The sequence below is a fragment of the Oncorhynchus gorbuscha genome, linkage group LG10, assembly GCF_021184085.1.
Source record: "Oncorhynchus gorbuscha isolate QuinsamMale2020 ecotype Even-year linkage group LG10, OgorEven_v1.0, whole genome shotgun sequence".
NCBI lineage: Eukaryota > Metazoa > Chordata > Actinopteri > Salmoniformes > Salmonidae > Oncorhynchus > Oncorhynchus gorbuscha.
The window spans coordinates 65,060,742-65,076,981 of NC_060182.1; the positions used below are offsets into that span (position 1 = coordinate 65,060,742).

Genomic DNA, 16,240 nt, shown 5'->3' on the forward strand with positions numbered 1-16,240 from the left:
TATGCTGATGTACCTTACACTTTATTCAACTTCACAACTCTGTTATAACATTTGCTTGTCTGATAAATTCAGACTACTGAAACGTTCCTGGTAGTATAGTGTCTCAACAGAAATGCACTGAATAGTATGGAGAACAAGACAAAGGAGAATAAATGGCTACAGGCCTGCATGCACACAGCTATGGAGTAAACAGACTGGTTGGTTCCCCCTACACACAGGCTAAGCGCTGTATAGACTGGCCAGCTTTGATCACACAGACAGACAAGGGAGATAATTGTCTGTGTTACCAGCTTGATGGACAGACTGCCGTCTCCCTGAGGGGGCTGTACAGTCTCAGGAAAATCAAAGCAGCACTTTGAGCACGTGTGGTGTATTTGGAGGCATCATGCTGAACAATAATCAATTCAAAAAGGCACAATCCGATCCCGAATAGTCACCCACCCAACAAAAGCATAGGAAAGTACAGAGTGAGCAGAAACTAAGTCATAAACAAATGAATCCATGGTCGCAAACAACAAACTAAAGAGCGGTGTAGATAGAATAGATTGATGTCAAAGCACTGGCACGTGCCTGACATCCTGCCTGACTTAATGGGGTACGACAACATCAAGTCAATGGCTTTAACTACTGCAGTGACACAGCTGTTTGTATGTCACACCACCGCAAAATGCATATAGCGTCTGTGTAAAACATGACTCCACTGGTCCTGGGTCAGAAAATACACTCCTAAAGCATGTTAACAAACAAAGCATGTTTATTTCAAACTAAAACAGAATGCACCCAACATCCACCCTCTTATTTTGTTACGTTTTTTGACTTTGTCCTTTGAATTCACTGCATTATGATGCACAAATCACAGACATTTATTTTAGGGATAACAGGTCATGTTTTTAATCTTTTAGGATGTTCCTTTTTAGAAGCAATTGTACTGGTCTCACTGTACGTAGGCTATATTCTGCTTATAGACAAGAAGCATATAGGACACCACAAAGGCATTCATTTAAAACGTTGCGGCAGCATCATTTAAAAGAAGAGACAAAACAGGCCAGCGACAGCTGTTCTCAAGTATTCCCTCATCTGGATTCAATCCATTGGAAACAGCCAGGATCCGTACACTCTTCCATAGGAAGGTCAACGCTCTTTTTCTCATTTACAACATTTTGGCAAGCAATTTTCATTAAAAGTTCACCTTGCTTAAAATCGTGAGGGAGGCATAAAAAAAGAAAAAAGAGAAAACAAACAAAAAAAATCACCTACCATTTAATCAGCTAGCGAGCCATCTACTGAAGTACACGTTATGTGAGAGATAAAATCAATTGTTAGGTTATCAGACAATATTATGTGAAATACTACTCAGGGTCCATTGGGTTGCTGACATGAGTACAGAGAAGAGACAACTTTACAAAATTATCTTTACCTACTGAGTGATGATTGTCCCCTCAGTGTCTGTTTTCTCTACCACTGGCTGTTTCTCAGCTTCCTCCATCGGCTCACTCAGTCCATTGTCTACATCCTTTGTGGAGGAGCAAGAGGCGACATGCTGCAAGGGATGCTGCTGGTCCAGCGGCTCCGGCAGGCATTGGGGCTCCACGGGGCTGTGTGTGAGGACCAGTGACATTGACAGGGCAAGATTGGGGGACGGGGTAGTGGTGGGCTCAGCCACTGCGTCAGTGTCCATCCTCGACCCTGTTCCATTGACCCACCGAGATGGAGGTTCTACCATGGGTTCAGGTTCTTTCATAGGTTCTTCCTGAGGTTTCCCTGACTCGTTGGCCCACCGGGGCTTCTCTGGCTCCCCCTGGGTGTCAGTGATCTCCTCTGGGGTGCGGGGGGCCTGTGGGGACAAGGCCTGGGGTGGGGACTGTGCACGTGATGATGACTGGCCCTGGGGAGAGGACTTTGTCTGGAAAGGGAAATGGGCAGGGTGCAGCAACTGGGCCTGAAGGGAAGCCTGGTTTTGGGGTGGTGACTGGTTCTGAGGAGAGGATTGGGTCTGGGGTGAGGACTCAGACTTGGGGTACACATGTGTCTGGGGAGAGGAATGGAATTCTGCCTGGGGCTTAGGACCGGGGCGAGCTTCATTCTTGGCTTGAGTTGGAAACTGGGTGAACTGGGGTGGAGCTTTAGGTGGAGACTGGGATGACTGGTGAGAGGTTAGAGGTGGAGACTGGGATGGAGCTTGAATAAGAGACTGGGATGGGGCTTGAAGAAGAGACTGGGATGGGGCTTGAAGAAGAGACTGGGATGGGGCTTGAAGAAGAGACTTGGTTGGGACATGAGATGTTGACCGAGTTAGGAGAGTTGGAGTTTGAAGCAGACCCGGTTTAGTTAGGAGTCCAGGTTTAGGTTGAAGCTTGGACTGTAGTTGCAGCAGGGCCTGAGGTTTGCCTTGGGTCAGGGAGAGGGTTGGGGTCAGGGTAGGAGTAGGGAGCAGGGGTTGTGGTAGAGGAAGAAGGGGTGTCCAGGCTCCACGCTTGTTACGTTCCCTCTCACGTTCCCTCTCCCGATCCTTCTCCCTCTCCTTTTCACGCTCTCTCTCCCGGTCACGCTCCTGCTCTCGTTCACGGTTGCCACGCTCACGGTTGCCACGGTCCCTTTCTCTCTCGCGGTCCCTCTCCTTCTCACGGCTGTCTCTCTCACGCCGGTTGCCATTCATCTCCTTCCTGAAGTCAAAGTCCCTGTCCCGTTGCTGCCTGTCCCAAGGGCGCCGGCACTCATCCAAGTCCTGGGGCATGTTAGCATCAGTGAACTGTGCTGCAGCATCAACTCCACCACGACTCCACGCCGGGCCCCCTCCAACACCACCAGGACCACCAGTACATACTCCTCCTCCTACCCCTCCTACTGATCCAGCGCGGTTCTGGTTCTCAAAGCGGTTGGGAAAGTTCTGCCCTTGGTTAGGGCCAGGGCGCAATTCCTGGAAGCCCTTGGAGACCGCGGCCGGAGAGCTGCGCATGTCACGCTCATCAAAGTCCCCTCTGAGTGGCCCCCAGCGACTCGAGGTCTGGGGGGTGAAGCCGGCGAGGGCCTGAAGCCGCCCTGCCACGCTGTCTCTAGCTGGCTCTCTCACTGGGGTCTGGAGCAGGGCAGGTCTGCCTCCGCCCAAACCCCCACCACCAGCTCCTCCACCCATGGACTCTCTGTGCTCCAGGGGAGGGGTCCTCAGTAGGCCTGTGCTCTGCTTCTCCTGGGGCGGAGGGAAGCGGTAGTCTTGGTCCCCTCCCTGCTGGCTATCGTCAGCTCCAGAGGAAGGCTCCTCCTCAGCCTTGGACATGCTTTCGTTTGGGGGGTTGGGCCCCCGGTTGAAGGCCTCCTCGGCCCTGTTGAAGCGTTCCATCTGGGAGGCCGCTCTGGCGCGTGCCTGGGCATGGAGGGACGCTTCCAGGAGGCTCTGTTGGGACAGGCCCTGCTGCATCAGGAGGGGGAACCGGGCACCGGCACCCTGGAGTATAGTAGGCCGGAGGTCCAGCGGCATCAGCCCAGGCATCCTCTGGCCAGGCAGGCCCTGCTGGTGCAGGGGGTGGGGAAGGGAAGCTGAGGGGTGCATCCCCAGAAGACCCATACCACGACTCATTGCATTCTGCATACCTAGAGAAAGAGGAACACTAAAGATTATTTAACAGTAAAAAGCAGGTCTTATCAGTGAAGTCTTGAGAATGTGAGAAGCTTTTCAAAAGTCATTAAGAACAAACAAAAGAAAGTCAAAACTTTCCTAGGTTATTGTTTGGTATCCTTTTACCTTGCAGTACTAACTCTGCAGCTGCATCCATGCCGTCAGCAGATTGGCCCATCTTGTCATTGGCTGCTTGCTGCGTCTGGACTCCAGGTTGAAGCTGGTTGAAGACCCCTTGTCCAGGGAGGGCAGAGGGCATGAAGCTCCCCGGGATAGTAGCTCCGTATGGGGAGTCCTTCATGCTGTCCTGAGCCTGCGACATGGAGGCCGGCACCAGAGCTGCAGGAGCGGGACAGAACATATAGGGCAGTATCTTTAAAATAAATCAATTATGTTTAAATAAAGCAAGTCGCTGGCTTCTTACAACAATTTAGGCAATATTTACTCCAAATGTAATGCATGTAATGACTTTTGACTTCTATAGACTCAGTCAGGTCATGCAGAACTTACATATAGGAGCTGAGCCCATGCCTGCTTGCTGAGGAACACCTGCTGTCTGCATGAAACCTACGGGAGGGAGAAACAACACCCCATTATCTGGATTTCTAAACAATATATACATATTCTTTAATTCAATACTCTTCACTGGCAGCTGCATCCGACTGCTGTGTTTTACCTGGAGGAGGCTGGGAGGCGTTGAAACCCGCTCTGAGGAAGGGGGGCAGGGGGCCATAGCCTGGCGGGGGCATCGCCATGGAAACAGGGAAGGATGGAGGCACAAGACCCACGGCAGGGACAGCCTGAGCCACAGGGAGCTGAGAGGGAACAGACAGGGGAGTTTAAACTATTGAAATGAGGGATGAGATGAACATGCAATGATGCGCTGTGATTCCTGTAACATCGTTTAACAATCAAATCACAGAATGTAGAGGAACAATAGTTTCCCACTGATAATCAGGTTAAGACCAACACTGTGAAAAAATACAACAGCAACATTAAAATGCTCTGGCTGTTGAGATGTTATAGCTGACTGACGAGTTGAATAAGGCCTTAATAAACCTGTGTGTGGGTAGGTATGCATGTCGGAGCTTAGTAGCAGGGATGAGCATTTGAAGTCATTTCACTATTCAAACAATATAATATATATTTTCGGTCGGTTTCAGCAGAAGGATGGGGAGGGGTGAGAGAGAAGCAGGGGTGTGTGGGTGAGTGAGTGAGGCGCCATACTGGTTAGACAAACTTGTTCTTGCCATAGGTTATCATACCATCTGATGGTGCGCCTGTCTTGACTGCATCAAATCACTGTAAAATAGCTAGCTAACTACAGTAGCCAGCTAAAGTACAACAGTTCCATAGGAAACAACGGCCTACCGGTTGGTTGATCATTGTAGCTTACCCCTTCTCATTTAGCCAACTTAAATCCACCATTTTTATTCCCGTTTGCGTCGACTAGATATCTCCCACTTCACTTGCTACACATGGAGCCTCTGACTCTAGCGCCACTGATTGACCGACAATAACAACAAGATAAAAGTGTGTGTGGGCTGCCGGTGAGTCTTTATGGGGTGCACTCATTAAAACTATCGTTTTATACAAATGTCATCGTCTGTCTTTCTAGGCTATATAGCAATGTCACATATTTTTATACGTTTATTTTTTAGACAATGTCACTTCATTGTTAAAATAGGCCTATATATTTGGGGTATTTAGTAAATCGAATACCAACGTCCGTTCAGATATTTGAATAACCAGGCATATCCCTACTTAGCAGACACAGATTAACTCGAGGTGAGTTGAATACTAATTACCTAAACACTCCCCCCACCTACTGAGCCAAACCTTCTCACGAGGCCCACCCAAGAACAAAGAAACGGGCTGGGTATCCTGCATTCCCTCAACAACCCCATCACAAAGGAGTCAGGAAGAGAAACCTGAGGCCACTCTAAACACTTGAGGCTAAGCACCCCACAGACAGGGCAGGCAGCTAGCACTAACCACAGGAAGACTATGGTGTTCAGTTTCACACCACTGACTGGCCTCATGGTAGACGCTTAGTACAGAGGAAATGGTAATGTGAGGAGCCTGGTAAATTCCACCCTCTCACTCACTCACACACACATTTAAAGGATGATGAAAGCAATGCACAAAATAACATATTTATGCTTAAACGTTGAATGTTAGTTATTGTTAGATCTCTGAGGTTTGGGTACCTGTACAGGCATCATGGAGACCTGTTGGCTGAAAGCCTCCTGTTGGCTGAAAGCCTCTTGGTGGGTCTGTTGGGTGTTGGTGGCTGTCATGGGTTCAACACTCACAGCCTGGCTCACAGCTTCCTTCATTGGCTCTGGCGCATTCTTGGCTGCTTCCCACTCTACAGTTAAAATAAAACAGAGGATTAGAGAATGAGATTGAATGTACGAGACTTGAATGTTCGTTTTTTGTTACTTTTATTTCTTATCCGTATATTTTTTAAACTGCATTGTTGGTTAGGGGCTCAGTAAGTAAGCATTTCACTGTAAGGTCTACCTAAACCTGTTGTATTCAGCGCATTTGATTTGATAGTCACATCTATCCTGGCCTGCTGGGGTCTATTTATCCAGTGTCATGTTTCTCTGTGGGAAGTCCTTCTCTGATAAACCCAAATCGTAACAAAAATAAGCAAATGCCAGGAAATATGTTTAGTGTCAAGAGAGTTAATGTGTGTGGGTGAGAGAATGTGTGTCTCCTGTTTTTTTGTGTGTGTCCAGTGTGTGTGGGTGTGTATATCCAGTGTGTGTGTCCAGTGTGTGTGTGCGTGTATATCCAGTGTGTGTGTCCAGTGTGTGTGTGCGTGTATATCCAGTGTGTGTGGGCGTGTATATCCAGTGTGTGTGTGCGTGTATATCCAGTGTGTGTGTCCAGTGTGTGTGTGCGTGTATATCCAGTGTGTGTGGGCGTGTATATCCAGTGTGTGTGGACGTGTATATCCAGTGTGTGTGGGCATGTATATCCAGTGTGTGTGTGCGTGTATATCCAGTGTGTGTGTCCAGTGTGTGTGTGCGTGTATATCCAGTGTGTGTGTCCAGTGTGTGTGTCCAGTGTGTGTATATCCAGTGTGTATATCCAGTGTGTGTGGGCGTGTATATCCAGTGTGTGTGTCCAGTGTGTGTGTGCGTGTATATCCAGTGTGTGTGGGCGTGTATATCCAGTGTGTGTGGGCGTGTATATCCAGTGTGTGTGTCTAGTGTGTACATCCAGTGTGTATATCCAGTGTGTGTGTGTGTATATCCAGTGTGTGTGTAGTGTGTGTGTGGGCATGTTTATCCAGTGTGTGTGTCCAGTGTGTGTGTGTCTTTTGTTTGTTTATAAGTCATCTCTAGTGTTGATCCTGCGTGCCCTATATGACAGGGCATCAGCATGTAGCCTGCTGTGTCTGCTCACCGGCGTTGACAGTCTCCTGGTCGATCATGCCTCCCTCAGCAAAGCCGTCCAGGTCGTCCAACTTGACCTTCTCCCAGGGGATGTAGGTGACCCCCAGGTCCATGTCCCAGAACTGCTTATACTCCTGCTTCACTCCCTTATTCAGCGCCCACGCAATCTGAACACACACATACATACAGAACATATCATTGTCAGGGGATGCATAAAAGAGCAGAAATATTGAGGCTATTTGAGTCCCAAAAGGAGAGTATAAGATATGTACCAGCTGGGTTGCTATGAGGTGAGTGGTATGGTAAGTGAGAAGCCCAATCATTTAAAAACATTACACACACCTCGGCGGCATGGTATAAAAATGAGCAGGAACTGTAAGGAAATACAACGGACTTCACCTTGATGATCTTGGAGACGACCTTGAATGAACCAGTGCTGAGTTTCTGTCTGGCGCAGTAGGCATCCTGTCTGTGGACCATACAGATGTAGGCACAGCCACGAGGAGGGATCATCTATAGAAGGAAAGAGATAGAGGGATGTAGATAAAGAGTGGATGAAAGTAAGATGGTTAGGCAGTTAATAACCCACAGTAAAGTCAGAATTTGCTAATAAAAAGTGCCTGCTCTGGCTTACAGAGCCAAGTTAGTCCTTTAAACTGGACACAGTTGTGATGATTCACATTTCCTCAGGTCAGAGGTGACAAACGCCTGCTAAACCACATAACGAGCAGAGGTTAATGGAGTCAACTCAGGCTCACTCGGAGACGGAGAGAGAGAGAGAGGACACTCTACTCACATTGATCGACTCAATCTGACCAAACTCTTCAAACAGGTTGGTGAGGTCCTGCGGACTGGCCTTCTTGTCCACCTGTCCCACCCACAGAGTGGTGCTGCACACTGAGGACAAGGTAGAGAGGAGGTGGTGGCTTAAATCATTAAAAAGGTGGTAAGTGTGCACCAAGTCTGGAACCAACAGGACCCTGAACATATTCTACCCCCAAGCCATAACACCGCTAAGTAGTTAACCAAATAGCTACCCGGACTATCTGCATTGACCCCCCCCTTTGCACTGACTCTTTTTGATCACATACCTGCTGCTACTGTTTATTATCCATCCTATTGCCGTACCTATATGTACATATCTACCTTAATTACCTCGTATCGACTCGGTACTGGTACCCTGTGTATCTAACCAAGTTATTCTTACTCATTGTGTATTTTTCTATCATTTTTTCCCCTCTGCTTTGTTGGGAAGGGCCCATAAGTAAGCAATTCATTGTTAGTCTACACCGGTTGCTTACGAAGCATGTAACAAATAACATTTGAATAAAATGGACATTTCTATGATTAGGGCTACACAGAAACAGGGTAGGAGTTATTAGTCAAGGTGAAAGGGTCAGTGAAGAGGAAAAAGGTGCCGTATTGAAAGCTTGTATTACCACTGAGAAACCTGGATCGGATGGGAGGCAGTCCTTTCTTCTGGCGCTCTTTCTCTCGCTCGCGGGCTTCTTGTCTCTCGCTGGAGTAGGACCGCGACGACTTCCTCTTCCGCTCTCTGGAGCGTGACCGCGACCGCTTACGGTGTTTCCGTTTCCGAGAGCCTGACCGTGATCTGGACCGTCTCTTCCTGGGAGATCTAGAGTAGAGGGTTATTCTGAAGGTAATTGTGATGCCAGTAGTCGTGGTAAGATCAACATGGATGGTGGTGTTATAATCTGCGACTCTGCAAAGTGTCTCAGGTACCCTTATGGACTGTTTCTCTCAGATTGGGTCCCTCGACTCACCTTGATCGTGACCTAGAACGTGTTCTTGACCGCGTGTCGACCGTCTTGGACTTCTTGTCCTCTGGTTCGAAGCGCTCTTCCTCCATCTCTGGCCCGTCATCCAGGTCCATGTCCTATAACACAGGCATCATTACAACGGAGCTCTACTTACAAAGACACCAGTGCTCAAACAATCGCAGAGATTATTTATTTATTATATACACACACACACACACACACACACACACACACACACACACACACACACACACACACACACACACACACACACACACACACACACACACACACACACACACACACAAAAGTTTGGACATACCTACTCATTCAAGAGTTTTTTTATTATTATTTTTTTTACTATTTTCTATATTGTAGAATAATAGTGAAGACATCAAAACTATGAAATAACACATATAGAATCATGTAATAACCTAAAAGTGTTCAACAAACTTTGGGGAATGCCAAGTGTGTCCAAAGCTGTCATCAAGGGAAAGGTTGGCTACTTTGGAGAATCTCAAATATAAAATATATTTTGATTTGTTCAACACTTTATTGATTACTACATGATTCCATATGTGTTATTTCATAGTTTTGATGTCTTCACTATTATTCTACAATGTATAAAAATAGTAAAAATAAAGAAAAACCCTGAGTATGTGTCAAAACTTTTGACTGGTACTGTAAATATCTGTTCAGCCAAAGTCAGTGAGGGAAACAAGGGCTTACCTGCTGCTGGTTGTCAATTGAGTCATCCGTCTTGTTTTGCGGCGCCGGGTGCTGTGATTGGCTGCTGCTCTGATGGGGCATGGCCGTGTTCTCAGACCCAAATATTCCATCCTGCCCTTCCATGTTCATGGACTGGAAGAAAGTCAAAAGGTTACACTGTCAAGACGGCTTCAATACATAGATATGACAAGCAAACAATAATTAACCACATAAGTCTCTGGAGGTGATATGTAGGTACCTTCTGCTGGTGCTCCATGAGCTGCTTCTGGAAGTGCTCCAGGTTCTGCTGCTGCAGCTGCTCAGCCAGCTGGTGGAAGATGGAGTCAGACACCATGGGCCTGGAGGGAGACGGGGAAGACAGACAAGGTAGACGGGTCAATAGTTCAGTTAACTACCGTTCCGTCACACAGGTAGAGGGCAGACAAAGTGCATACACACAACCGGTGACATATTCCACAACAGGGCTCTCCAACCCTGTTCCTGGGTTGTCCAACCTGGGTTCTCCAACCCTGTTCCTGGGTTGTCCAACCTGGGTTCTCCAACCCTGTTCCTGGGTTGTCCAACCTGGGCTCTCCAACCCTGTTCCTGGGTTGTCCAACCTGGGCTCTCCAACCCTGTTCCTGGGTTGTCCAACCTGGGCTCTCCAACCCTGTTCCTGGGTTGTCCAACCTGGGCTCTCCAACCCTGTTCCTGGGTTGTCCAACCTGGGCTCTCCAACCCTGTTCCTGGGTTGTCCAACCTGGGCTCTCCAACCTGGGCTCTCCAACCCTGTTCCTGAGTTGTCCAACCTGGGCTCTCCAACCCTGTTCCTGAGTTGTCCAACCTGGGCTCTCCAACCCTGTTCCCGGGGAGCTACCGTTGTGTAGGTTTTCGCACCAACCCTAATCTACAGCACCTGATTCTAATAATTAGTTGGTTGATAAACTGAATCAGGTTAGTTTACAACTGAGGTTGGATTGAAAACCTACAGGAGGGTCACTCTCCAGGAACAGGGTTGGAAAGCCCTGTTCCACAGGATCTTAGATGTTTTAGGTTGATGTTCACGCTTACATCTGGGATGATTGGGCGTCCTTTTTGGTGTCTTCAGAGCGTTCTGAATCGTTCCCAAAGTCAAAATGGCCCAACATTTTCTGCAACACATGGAGAAAGACAATGAATAAAATACAGATCTGAGAGTCACGTAGTACGTAGTTATCACACAAAACATTCAAAAGTGAACAACCAAACATACTTCCATTCCATGTATGTGTCTGTGGCCTTGATCTCTCACCTTGTTGAAGGAGGAGATCCTCTGCTCCAGGGGGTTGAGCTGCATGGGGTTGGCTGTGGCGGCTGCAGTGAGCTGGGCCGTCAGAGCCTGCAACTGGACCACCAGTCCTGCATCCAACGCCTGAAGCAGAGATGGCTGGGGCTTCTGCTGCTGCATCTGCAGGCTCTGCACCAGCTGCTGGAGCTGATGCACAAACAGATAGACAGGGTTAGAGTAGGAGACTTTGCAGGGCTCCATCTGGTCATTTTGCAAAGGAAAGTTTTGTAAACAAAGGAGCATCAGAAAGGTCAGAAGTTCAAGATCAAAAGTGTTTGTGTTCACTATCATTAGTCTCCATTATATATAGACTCAAGTCGAAACAAAAAAAAAGGGATACTGCGAGATTCTGGCAATTGAGTAGTTACTGTATCTCGAGACTTCATGTTACTGCGCTAATGCTAGTTAGTTTTGTGAGTCAATATTATCTCCAACTTCGGTCATAATGCACTCAAGAGTTCATCTGACTCTGGGAAAGAAAAACTTAATTGCCAGAATCTTGCAGTATCCCTTAAAAACATGACAACAATCTGAGCAGAGCTTCAAATTCGATATTGAATTGACAGGCTGAGGATCAGGGAGATGCTGTGCAGACCGACCTGTTGGCCGTGTGGACTCTGCAGGATCTGGGCCACAGCAGCTACAGTGTCTGTGTTGGAGAACTGTGACGCCCAGTCAGGCAGACTGGATACGATGTTGGCTGGGGTGGCCGGGGTCGCTGGTGTACCTAGACACAAACACAGAACATCAATCATGAGAAATCAATAACAACAAAACAAACATCTACATTTGAAGCTGATTAAAGAGCCAATACCTAAATCACAAGGCAGCCTCTGAGTATTTTGTGTCAGTTCAGGAGAGAGGACTATTTCGCCACTAGGTGTCAGTATAGAGCTATATGTCTTATGGATATGTTGTGTGACTGACCAGGTGTGTTGACTGCAGCATCGCGGCTGGTCATGACTGGGGTGACACTGGGAGGGGGAAGTCCTGCAGCCATGTCGAGCAACGGCTGGATGATGTCACTCTTGAAGACAGCGTTCTTCTGCCAGAGGTTGAGGACCCTGACAATCTTACTCTGGAACACAACGGACGGAAGAATAAGCTCCTAGACAAGATCCGACTGACACAACCAATTAAAATTATGCCTACCCAAGTTGTTTATCCCTATTAACATATTCATTGTTAATATAGTTTTTCAAACAATGCTACAGACCAGATCTATCACTAACCGTACAGAGGATATGTGTCAGAGCTAGAAGAGGAGGTGAAAGCTAGAACAGTGTTTCTGAATAGAGAAACCAGAGAGCTGTCTTTGTTCCCACTGTGACCCACCTTGTCATCTGAGGGGCAGCGGTAGAGATGTTGGAAGGTTCCGATGATGTTTTTGCTGAAGCGCGGAGCAAACACATCCTTGTCCTGGCCAAACTGGTGCCGTGACTGCCGCACGATGGAGTCCATGACATACAGGCCTGGGACCTTATACTCTGGCTTGCACTGTCAACACAACAAGGCTGTTTAGCGTCTGTGGGGCGAACGACCTATGATTGGCAAGTGTCCCATTCATATGGGTAGCACAGATTTGTGTTCTATTTTACTCTGTTTGGGACTGGTAAAACTAAAAGAAGAGAAACTCACTTTCTGAACAAATTTTTCCACGCCCTGGACAACATGTTTGTAGTACTGAAATAGAAGGGGGAAAAAATAAGAAAAGACACATTGTGACAGACACCCCACCAAAACATCAACTACAAGCATCCCTGGAGACAAAGACCTGAAACTGGTAAAAGACAGCGGTTACAGCATTACCAACAGCAGTATCTGTGAAACCAAGAGCAATTACATTATGCCAAGTGACACAAACTAGGGATGGGTACTTGAAATAATTTCACTATTTGCAAAATATTGCAGCAGTGCGATTGGCAGGGAGTTTTACACGGGAGGGAGAGTGAAAGAGAGTAGCCATACAGACTCACGGTATTTAGACAAAATTATAGATTCCATTTGTTATGTAGGCTACCTGGGCGGCAAGTAGCCTAGTCGTTAGAGCGTAGGACTAGTAACCGAAAGGTTGCAAGATCAAATCCCCGAGCTGACAAGGTAAAAATATGTTGTTCTACCCCTGAACAAGGCAGTTAACCCACTGTTTCCCCAGTAGGACATCATTGAAAATAAGAATTTGTTCTTAACTGACCTGCCTAGTTAAATAAAGGTCAAATAAAAAATCCTATCTGGTAGTGCATCCATCAAATGTATGTAAAGAAGCTAGCTATGTCAGCCAGCTAGCTGGCTACCTAAGCTAAAGGCCATTTTGCTGATCTTCCTGTCCTCAGCTCCCCAACCTTGTAGTTGTTGCCAACTTATCTAACTAATTCTGTAAATTGTAATTGACAAGAGATTTCCAACGTTGGAGCCATTGAGTAGACAGTGCCACTTTTATTGGCCGACAACAACAAATGTGTGAATCCCATGTAGGCTACTACGGTATGTATTTTTACGGGGCTCACATCATAAAATCCACAATCAAAAGTTAGCTGTTTTACTGAATTAAGAATTTCAAATGCCATGGTATATGCCATTGTCTTACGGACGTTAAACGTGTCAATTCCACCTGCACTGATCGGTTGAGGGACGAGCTTCGCGGAGGAGTGACACCATCTGACGTGAGATTGTGTAGCAATGTCACATAGATCACTTAATTTAGACAAAGCGTTTTCATTGTTAAAATACACCTATGATTTTTCTTTCTTCAAAAATTAATAGCAGCCCCCATCCCTGAATAACAAGCAAGGGCTGCATCCACATTAGGGCTGCATTAGTTTATTAATATTTGCGTAATGAATTACAGTGCATGACCAAAAGTATGTGGACACCTGCTCGTCAAACACCTGCTTGTCTCCATTCAAAATCAAGGGCATCAATATAGAGTTGTCCACCCTTTGCTGCTGTAACAGCCTCCGGTCTTCTGGGAAGGCTTTCCACTAGATGTTGGAACATTGCTGAAGGGACTTGCTTCCATTCAGCCACAAGAGCATTAGTTAGTCCGGGCACTGATGTTGGGCGATTAGGCCTGGCTTGCAGTCGGCATTCCAATTCATCCCAAGGGTGTTTGATGGGGTTGAGGTCAGGGCTCTGTGCAGGCCAGTCAAGTTCTTCCACATTGATCTCGACAAACCATTTCTATATGGACATCGCTTTGTGCACAGGGGCATTGTCATGCTGAAACAGGAAAGGGCCTTCCCCAAACTGTTGCCACAAAGTTGGAAGCACAGAATAGTCTAGAATGTCATTGTACGATGTAGCGTTAAGTTTCGCTTCAATGGAACAAAGGGGCCTAGCCTGAACCATGAAGAACAGCCCCAGACCAATATTCCTCCTCCACAAAACGTTACAGTTGGAGCTATGTGTTTGGCAGGTAGCGTTCTCCTGGCATCCGCCAAACCCAGATTCATCCGCCAGACAGGGAAGCGTGATTCATCACTCCAGAGAACGCGTTTCCACTGCTCCGTAGTCGGCGAGCTTTACACCACCCTAGCCAACGCTTGGCATCATGCATGGTGATCTTGTGTGCGGCTGCTCAGCCATGGAAACCCATTTCACCAAGCTCCCGACAAACAGTTATTGCGTTGACGTTGCTTCCAGAGGCAGTTTGGAGTGTTGCAACCAAGGAGAGACGACTTTTACAAGCTACAGGCTTCAGCACTTGTTGGTCCCGTTCTGTGAGCTTGTGTGGCCTACCACTTCGCGGCTGAATTGTTGTTGGAAAGGTGGCATCCTATGACGGTGCCACGTTGAAAGTCACTGAGCTCTTCAGTAAGGCCATTCTACTGCCAATCTTCGTTTTTGGCGATTGCATGGCGGTGTGCTCAATTGTATACACCTGTCAGCAACGGGTGTGACTGAAATAGGCTAATGTACTAATTTGAAGAGGTATCCACGTACTTTTGAATATATAGTGTATTTTGGGAAATACTGTGAAAATGTTGGGATACATCACAAAAACAATTAATTGGGAATTAAATTGATTTCATGGTTTCCTTCCAAAACTACGGTATAGGCTAAATAGGCTTATGTCTTGATGTCTCAGTCTAGCTAGGCCTATTTCTCGCGCCCTGAAGGGGAAAACACGAGAAGACCAAATAACTGATTCACAATAGGAGAAAATCAAGTTGACCAATGAAAAACAGAAGTTATACATTGGCATTGAACCTGTTGAAAGTAAGGTCATTCCTTTGCATTCAAGCCATGTTCTCAGTTGCCTGCCACCATATTAAAGAGGCATTGATTCATTTGATTAATTGGTGCTGTAGTGTTTAGGCAACACGCTGGTACAGAGGGGAGGAATGGTGGGGACTGCAAAGACCTTTGGGGTGACTAAAGTATATGCAGAGAGGTAGGCTATGCTGTCTTAGACATAGTGCAGCCTGGGTTATTGAAGACTCCACAGAACAGTGTAGTCTGGAGGATTGTGCAGAATCATTTCACAAGGCTTATAACACCACAAAGGGAGAGAAAGAGGGAGAATAAGAATAAAGGAGTGAATGGGAACATCACCAAATAGAGGAATTGCACACCGTCATGTGTTTGAATGAGTGACTCGTTCAATTTCTTTGCCTCATCCAGAGTTAATAGATACTTGCCGACTCGTGATGCACTACACCTGTCCCATTACAGCTAGTGATGTAGGTTTACTACAGTGCAGCTGGGATAAAAATATTAAGGAAAGCAAAAAAATTATAATAACTGGCTTCAGCGCTCAACTACTGCGCTTCTGGCCAACAGGTGTAATAGTATTCATCAGTGAACACCCCGTGAGGTGATGCCAAAAGGTACATTCCCATATTGGGGATGTAAATAAATAAAAATAGGCTACACCTTTCTTATCTAATCATGATTCCCAGCCCATGCATCCCTTCTACTCTCTTTACACACACAGTAACATGTTCACCCATCTTATTACACACAAATCTACAGTGCAACTTTTACTTGATAATTGAGAGCTCTCAATAGATTGTGTGAAAGGTAAAACAAGTGATTCATACATACAAGGCAAGCACATCAGGCAAAAGTGGACACAGGGCCAAATGGGATAAGTGGTGCCATGCAACACTAGCAGAACTGCTAGCAGATGGCGCTAAATGCAATGTATTCCTCCAGATTACAGAACAAAGTATTTCCAATGGTTGCCTATACTTTGACAAACACGCATTACAGTGCGGGGCACTTTGGACACACGAAGGAGCTATAAAAAGTGCCAAGGAAATATTACTTTCGATGCCATGTCCTGCATATCTTTCTTAGAGCTAGTAGTGGGTCTATATTTTGCACTGTGACATCTCCAAGGCCGTGACAGCAAATATACATTTCAGTCATCAGCACACATTCTGCAAGCAAGTTCACA

At 46.7% G+C, this 16,240-nt stretch overlaps 1 protein-coding gene across 3 annotated transcripts in view; it reads right to left on the reverse strand.

The window, feature by feature from the left end:
• LOC124046353 (SR-related and CTD-associated factor 8-like) overlaps positions 1-16,240 on the reverse strand; it is a 42,398-nt gene continuing 26,158 nt past the window's right edge. For all 3 annotated transcript variants that reach the window (XM_046366652.1, XM_046366653.1, XM_046366655.1), the window contains 18 exons: positions 12,478-12,522; positions 12,175-12,336; positions 11,767-11,917; positions 11,439-11,566; positions 10,804-10,986; positions 10,584-10,663; positions 9,772-9,871; positions 9,534-9,665; positions 8,808-8,920; positions 8,463-8,659; positions 7,820-7,920; positions 7,423-7,536; positions 7,034-7,190; positions 5,824-5,984; positions 4,290-4,428; positions 4,124-4,180; positions 3,740-3,952; positions 1-3,588 (listed from right to left, as the gene is read on the reverse strand). In XM_046366652.1, the coding sequence (XP_046222608.1) occupies positions 1,418-3,588; positions 3,740-3,952; positions 4,124-4,180; positions 4,290-4,428; positions 5,824-5,984; positions 7,034-7,190; positions 7,423-7,536; positions 7,820-7,920; positions 8,463-8,659; positions 8,808-8,920; positions 9,534-9,665; positions 9,772-9,871; positions 10,584-10,663; positions 10,804-10,986; positions 11,439-11,566; positions 11,767-11,917; positions 12,175-12,336; positions 12,478-12,522 (4,404 nt within the window). In that variant the 3' untranslated portion in view covers positions 1-1,417. The remainder of the gene's footprint in view (positions 3,589-3,739; positions 3,953-4,123; positions 4,181-4,289; positions 4,429-5,823; positions 5,985-7,033; positions 7,191-7,422; positions 7,537-7,819; positions 7,921-8,462; positions 8,660-8,807; positions 8,921-9,533; positions 9,666-9,771; positions 9,872-10,583; positions 10,664-10,803; positions 10,987-11,438; positions 11,567-11,766; positions 11,918-12,174; positions 12,337-12,477; positions 12,523-16,240) is intronic.